The following is a 7,909-nucleotide window of genomic DNA, read 5'->3' on the forward strand; positions in this document are numbered from 1 at the left end:
TAGCAATGTTGTGAAAAAAGCTACAATATACTATGCTGGTGATGCTGTTTACATCCCAAACAAAAAGAATAAAGAGGTAGCCAAAATGTATGACTTTACGCTGTTTTGTAATTAATGAAAGACAAACAAACAGTTTTAGCTGTGAAATAATGTAATTGACTCAATAAGAACTGGGGCACATTGCGACAGTAACGTTAGCTAACCTAGGCACGTGTTTAGGCTAGCTAAGTTTGCCACTCTCTACACCTGAAGACCAAATCCCTCAAAAAGTCACAACCAACACAAAATTATAAGAAACATGCTCAGTTGTACAACACTGGAGTAAACATATTTAACAAAGGTGTAACTTACTGTCTTTTTCCGTTGCTTTTTTCCTCCATTCCTCCTCCTGGCTGCTTTTGCGCCCTCGGTGTCCGTTCGTCAAAGTTCCGCCTGGCGAATTAAATTGACCAATCACAATTCGGTGTGAACAATGAACAGCGCGCTCATCCAATAGCATTTCTGATTGCTGACAGAACGTCTCCTTGACCTCAGGACTGCGTCTTGATGTGCCTGCGCGAAAAGCAGACTGGCGGCTGGCAGAACCGGATTGTGAATGGACAGGAGATGGCAGAAGGAAGTGACGGATCAGGAAGTGAGCTTGAGATGGAGTATGGTGGCGGGAGGGACGAAGGCTGGAATGTTGTGAAAGGGGGGAAAGCTAAGCGTAAACGCAAAGAAAGGGAACAGAAAGGAAGGACTTCAGTGTCAGAAGAGACAGATAGTGAACAAGCGAAAAAAGGTGAGGAGGAGCACAAAATAATAATTACACTGGAACAAGAAGGTGCGTCATTTGGGGAGTGGAACCCTGTTCGCATCACTAAAGCCATAAATAAACAAGTGGGAGAAGTGAAAAGTGCGAAAGTTTTGCGCAGTGGAGCATTGCTGGTTTTCTGTAGAGATAGTGCGCAGTTGGGGAGAGCGATCAGGCTGAACAAAATTGAGGGGAAAAAAGTACTAGCAACGCTAGCTAAGAGTGGAGGTGGTCTCGCTCGAGGAGTGATCTTTGGGATTCCGGTGAGTGTATCTACTGATCAGATAAAAGAGAATATAAAGGGAGCGAAAGTGAGGGAAGCAAGGCGACTGAAAACAACTCGTGAAGGTCAAAAATGTGATAGTTTATCTGTAATGCTTACTTTTGACGAGGAACGACTCCCTGATAAAGTGTATATAGGATACATGAGTTATGATGTGAGGCTATATGTGCCTCCGCCATTGAGGTGTTATAAATGCCAGAAGTATGGGCACGTTGCGGCAGTGTGTAGGGGGAAGCAAAGGTGTGGGAGATGTGCTGGGGAGCACGAGTACGGAAAATGTGAAAATGGAGCCAAACTCAAGTGCTGTAATTGCGGAGGGGAGCATTCTTCAGCGTACAGGGGATGTGAAGTGAGTAAGAAAGCAGCTGAAGTGCAGCGAATGAAAACTTCACATGGGATCACATACGCAGAAGCGGCTAGAAGGGTGGGGGAACAGCCAGCTGAGAATAATGTCAGGATGACAGATAAGCATGAAATAAGAGCATGTGAAGGATGCAAAAAAGTTAAGGAAGATACTCTGATTGTGGGGAAGAGAGAATTTATACTGTTCATGGTTGATGTTGTTAACTGTACTGCGCAAACAGACAAAAAAACGGAAAAAATCAAAATAATAGTGAGAGCAGCAGAGAAATATTTGGGAGTGGATGCCATTGGGTGGGAGGAAGTGGAGGACATGTTGAAAGGAGGATCACACAGTTCACAGATACCGTCACAGCAACTATCATCATGGGGTGGTGGGTCATCATGGTCCTAAGTATATTACAATGGAATGCAAGAAGCCTTATAGCTAATGGGCAGGAGTTTAAGAAGTTTATCTCTGGGATGCAGGATAAGCCCAGTGTAATCTGTGTCCAAGAAACGTGGATGAGAGTGCAGTGGGATTTTATAATACACGGGTATACAGCGGTAAGAAACGATAGGGAGACTGGAGCAGGTGGTGGGGTAGCAACCTTTGTCAAGGATGGGATAGGGTTTAATACTGTTCAATTAGGAAGGGATCATGAATCTATAACAATAAAAATTTGGACAGGAAAATATGAATTAATGATTATTAATTACTATAATCCATGTAACAAACTGAGTATGGATATACTGAATAGGGTACTGGGGGATGTGCAGGGGAAACTAGTGTGGTGTGGGGACTTTAATGCACACAGCACGTTATGGGGGAGTGAGAAAACAGATGTGAATGGATCAATAGTGGAAGAATTAATAGAAGACAAAGGGTTAGTATGCATGAATGATGGAAGGGGCACAAGGTATGATTGTGCACGGAATAAGGAGAGTGCGATTGATTTAACCTTAATGTCAAATGAGATGGCAGGTATCACAGACTGGGAAGTGCTAGATGAAATGTTAATGGGCAGCGATCACTATCCAGTCATTAGTAAGGTTGGAGTAGAAATACAACATGAAGCAGAGACGAGGGTGCCAAGATGGAAAATAGACAAAGCTAAGTGGGACATTTTTCAGGTGATGAGTAGAAATAGTTTTGAGAAATTACATGGAGAGGAATGGACAGATGTAGATGAGTGGAATAAGAAAGTAGTCACAGCTATAATACAGTCGGCTAATGAGGCAATCCCAAGAGTTTCAGGGGGCAGAAGTGTGAAGAGTGTACCATGGTGGGATGATAACTGCAGAATGGCAATAAAAACACGGAATAGGGCTTTCAGGTTATTAAAGAAACATCATACAATGGAATCATTGATTCAGTATAGAAAAGCACAGGCAGTGGTGAGAAGGACGATCAGAGCAGCTAAGAGGGCATGTTGGAGGAAGTACTGTAGTGGGATAGGGCAGGATGTACAGATGGCAGATGTTTGGGGAATGATCAAAAAAATGAGTGGGATAAGAAGAAACATAACAATTCCAATGCTGAGGAAAGATAACAGAACAGCAACTAGTAGTCTAGAAAAGGCAGTGTTACTGGCTGAAACGTTGATTAAAGTTCATAGCTCAGAAAATATTTCAACAGAAGCGATGCAGCAAAGACAGAATATGTTAGAGCAAAATACTTGGGTTTGCAACAAAAAACATGCAAGAGGGGATAACCTAGATCAGCATTTCAATATGTATGAGTTAAGGAGAGCCATTTCTAGTACTCGACAGTCATCACCAGGAAAAGATGAAGTTTGTTATTGTATGTTAGATCATATGGACAATAGGTCACTGGAAGTGGTATTGAAGTTATTTAACAAAGTTTGGGATTCAGGGGAGGTACCGCAAGCATGGAAACACTCAGTAATAATACCAATATTAAAACCTGGTAAAGTAGCAGCAGATCCATCAAATTATAGACCAATTGCTCTAACATCACAATTAGGAAAGACTATGGAGAAGATGGTAACAGAAAGGTTAATGCATTTCTTAGAGAGTAGAGATCTTTTTTCACCATATCAAAGTGGATTTCGTAAAGGAAGAAACACCATGGATTCAGTACTGAAGTTAGAATCAGATATTAGGAAAGCACAGACAAACAAAGAAATAGTGGTTGCTGTATTTTTTGATATTGAAAAGGCATATGATATGTTATGGAAAGAAGGGCTGTTAGTCAAATTAGATAAGTTGGGAGTGGGGGGGAAGTTATATAACTGGGTGTTGGGCTTCATATTTGGAAGAACAATAGAGGTGAGAGCAGGGAAGGAATACTCGCCAGTATATAAAGTTGAAAACGGAACTCCACAAGGGAGTGTGTGTAGTCCGGTATTGTTTAATTGCATGATAAATGATATATTTGAGGAGGTGGGAGGTGGAATAAATAAGGCATTGTTTGCTGATGATGGGGCTTTATGGGTGAGGGGGAGAAACCAGGAGTATTTGCAGAGAAAATTGCAGGCAGCAGTTGGTAAAGTGGAGAAGTGGGCAAGTAGATGGAGGTTTAAACTATCAGTTGCAAAAACTCAGGTGATATGCTTTGCTAAGAGACACAAGGAGATATCAATAAAATTATATGGACAAACACTAGAACAAGTCAGAGTGATTCGTTTTTTGGGTGTACTTTTTGATGAAAAACTTACCTGGAAGCATCACATTGAAAAAGTGAGAGATACATGTAAAAATGTTAATAACCTTATGAGGTGTTTGGCAGGACGAGATTGGGGTGCGAATAGGAAATCTCTAGTAAATATATATCAATCTATGATGAGATCAAGGATAGATTATGGCAGTGTGGCTTATATGTCAGCGGCAGAAAGCCATCTGAAGAAACTGGATGTAGAGCAGGCTAAAGGGTTGAGGATATGTAGCGGGGCTTTTAAGACCTCCCCAGTAGCAGCTCTACAAGTCGAGATGGTTGAAGAACCTCTACGCATAAGAAGGGTGAAGCTTATGCTGGCATATTGGGTATATCTACAGGGGCACAAAATTTCACATCCAGCAAAAGCAATATTAGATGAGTGTTCAGAACACAGTAAGACAAACTTTAGGAACCTGGGCTGGGTGGGAAATGCAAAGGCTGAAAACATTGGTTTGTGTAATATACAGTATATATCGAGTGTTCCTTTATCAGTAATACCTCCTTGGTTATTTCAGGAGCCGTTGGTGGATTTTGGCATTCAGACCAAACTCAAGAAGAAATCAGGACAAAATGGTACAGGTGAAATTGTGCAAAAATATATTGAACAGAAATATGTAGACAGATTAATAATATTCACAGATGGGTCAAAAGACCCAAAAACTGGACGCACGGGGGCAGCTGTTTTCATCCCAAAGCATAGACTGGCAATTAAGGAGAGAGCCACAGATCATGCCTCAGTTTATACAGTTGAACTCTTGGCAATTACACTGGCACTAAGGTGGTTAAAGGGAAACAGTAAAGTAAATGTATTAATAGCATCGGATAGCTGTGCAGCTTTAACAAGTATCAAAACAATGAAGTCATGTAGGCAGGACATAATTATGGAAATACATCAGCTGCTGCATGAACTTCATAGTAGAGGGGAGACAGTTTGTTTTGTCTGGGTCCCAGCTCATGCAGGGGTTGAGGGCAATGAGGAGGTAGACAAACTTGCAAAACAGGCAGTAAGGTCTCAAAAAATAAATAACAACATCCCGCTCGGAAGAGATGAAGGGAAATCAATCATAAAAACACAAATGCAAAAAGTATGGCAAGAGTACTGGGACAGAAATGAAACAGGTAGGCATTTCTATAACATACAGAAACAAGTGGGGGGAGGACGGGTGCTGAACAGGAGCAGGAAGGAAGAGGTGGTGTTCACCCGTCTGAGGCTGGGGCACACGGGACTCAATAGCACACTAAGTATAATAGGGAAACATCCCACAGGCAACTGTACAAACTGTAATCAACCTGAAACAGTAGAGCATGTTATGATGGAGTGTAAGGAGTATGAGAGGGAGAGGAGAGATTTAAAAGCATTCATGCAAAGGGAGAAAGTCAGTTTTACACTAGGAAATTTATTGCAAAGATCAGACAATGTCAGTAAACAAGTACGGAAATACCTGAGGGAAACAGGGCTAATGGAGAGGATTTAGGTTTTTTTTTTTTTTTTTTTTTTTTTTGTTCTTTTTGTTTTGTTTGTTGTTTTCTTTTATTTCCTGCTAATCAAATGATCCACACTCCAATCCGGTAGGTGGCGGCAATGCACCTATAAGTTGGATGCCAGCCGCCAATTAAAATAAGAAGAAGAAGAAGAAGATGTGCCTGCGCAGATCAACTTAGGTGAGTAATTATTGTTGTAAAATTTGCACATAGCATCACCACATCATTAGCACTGCTCTTTGGTAGATAAGAATTTGCAGTTTATGTGCATTAAGTGTTAATAGTACCGTGTCCTGTGTCTAATGGGGACGTTTAACAACCAAATTGATATGTATTAGCATGCTAATTGCTAATGATGAGTGGAACTGATGTTAAGCCACATGCTAGGCGAACTCTGGTTAGAAGCTTGTAAAGTTGCTTTTGTTATTAGACCTCCAGCTAGTAAATAATATAATGCAATTTAAGCCCCTCCAGTCCCTATACACTTTTTTTCATTTGAGCATCAGATAAAATTAACACTGAAAATCTACATAAATCACCCATAACAGGACACTGAATTACTGTATGCTTACATGTTTGGTCTTGGAGTGTAGTTGTCAAATTAAAAAAAAAAGATGATCATCAGCAAAAATCATTGTATTTGTTTTTGGAAAAAGAATGTCCCTGCAGGCTTGAATTTGTGAACTTTAGCTTTAAAACCATGTGTGAATTAATGTCAGGAAACCTGATTTGTCCACGTCAGTGTCTAAAGACCACTGTATTAATTGCTTATTTTTTGTCCATTGAAATTATTTCAGGGAAAGAGCTGGGGTTTGATCCATTGAAAAATGACACAAAGATATGACTCACGCTGGAGAAGAAAAGTTAGGTTTCCAGAAAATACTTGCAAAAGATACAGAAAAAAGGTGAGTGAAAATGTATTTTATGGATAATTGGTCAACTGTTATTTAAGGTCTTCTTTTTTTGCTTTGTTTGAAATTACATTTTTGTCAAGAATATACACACACCATGCCATTTTTTTCTGAATAACTCTCAGAATAGCACATAAAGTATGTTCTAAGTTACCTTATGATTTCTCTGTTTTCAGGGGGACACACGAAGTGTGGAGAACTCAGGTAACAACTGTTCTATGACATTAACTGTCATCATGAAAACATTTTTGTGCCAAACTGATTGTGAAAGTCAACAAATTAGGCTGTAAATTATTGATATGATTCAGAAGCAAACAATTAGCGAGTTGGTAAAGACCACATACCCCTTCTACTGCATGTTAAGCAAACTGCAACTGAGAATCATGCCTCTGAGAAATGTTTTAAAGTTTTTTGAGGCAGCTATGTCCTTGCCTCTACCCGGTGTTGTCTGCACAGATATATTGCTTATAGGGCTATGATTTGATAATGAAATTAATATCCAATGATTCAAATATAATATCTTTAAAACACATTTTTCATCTCTCTATTAATGTAGTAATTGGCTATTTGTTAAGATGGACAGAATTTCTATGAAAAATAAACATGTACAGACATATAAGCCACAAACTCATAAATATTGCCTTTGAACACTTAGTGTACATTTAACAAATTTGTTAAATTTTATATGATTCTGTTTTGTGTATAGAATCAACGAACTGGAGGCCAGATGGTTGCTGCACAGACGGACTAGACTGCCATGCTACTCCTGAATCTGCTGACTTTGCCCTTGAGCAACATCCATCAATCCGGAATTTGGCTGGCCTTAATGAAGAATCAGAGAGTGAAGATCCTTTTCACAAAGATACATTTGGTCAAGCCCTTCATGAATTTGTTGAGGAGGGAACTTTAGATCATAACCAGTCATCTGATGATGACCTATCCTTTGACGAAGACCAATTATGTGAAGACAGTGCAGGGGTAATTTCAGAGGGAGGAACACCACTCCAAAACACTACAAAAACTGGAGAACAGCCGCTTTACGAAAATGCACCAGTTTCTGTTGCAGAGAGCCTTCTCCGCATTATGACATTTACAAACAGACACAAAATAACAGGAAAAGCTCTAAGTGACTTGCTCCCGCTAATCACCCTGCACTGCCCATCTGACGTCCAGACTGAATGTCTTCAGAATTTAAAGACATTCAAACAGTTTTTTGATGAGTTTTCTTCCTCCTCTCTGCTAATGCACAAATATTGTAGTGCATGCCTTATGATAGTTGAGAGTACAGACACCCAGTGTAAATCCTGTGAAGCAAATGTGCTGAATGAGGGTTCAAATTCCTTTTTCATTGAGGTTCCAATTGGTGCACAGTTGAAGTCAATGTTTGCCAGGGAAGGTTTTGAGGAAAAACTTAAGTTCAG

At 40.0% G+C, this 7,909-nt stretch overlaps 1 protein-coding gene across 1 annotated transcript; it reads left to right on the forward strand.

Moving 5' to 3' along the window:
• The first annotated feature begins 546 nt into the window (after positions 1–546).
• Positions 547–5,712, forward strand: LOC131969355 (uncharacterized). Its single transcript, XM_059330402.1, has 3 exons — positions 547–1,056; positions 4,611–4,668; positions 5,669–5,712. Exons 1-3 carry the CDS (start codon positions 547–549, stop codon positions 5,710–5,712), a joined length of 612 nt encoding a protein of 203 aa, XP_059186385.1.
• Positions 5,713–7,909: the final 2,197 nt, after the last annotated feature.

Source organism: Centropristis striata, chromosome 1 (assembly GCF_030273125.1).
Source record: "Centropristis striata isolate RG_2023a ecotype Rhode Island chromosome 1, C.striata_1.0, whole genome shotgun sequence".
In the NCBI taxonomy this organism is placed as follows: Eukaryota; Metazoa; Chordata; class Actinopteri; order Perciformes; family Serranidae; genus Centropristis; species Centropristis striata.

What these genes read in the sequence shown, in the direction of transcription:
- LOC131969355 (XM_059330402.1), top strand. Translation starts at nt 547, where the DNA reads ATGTGCCTGCGCGAAAAGCAGACTGGCGGCTGGCAGAACCGGATTGTG. An exon ending in GAGTGATCTTTGGGATTCCG is followed by an intron (nt 1,057 to 4,610) that starts GTGAGTGTATCT and finishes TGGTTATTTCAG; the next exon opens with GAGCCGTTGGTGGATTTTGG. An exon ending in GAAGAAATCAGGACAAAATG is followed by an intron (nt 4,669 to 5,668) that starts GTACAGGTGAAA and finishes CCAATCCGGTAG; the next exon opens with GTGGCGGCAATGCACCTATA.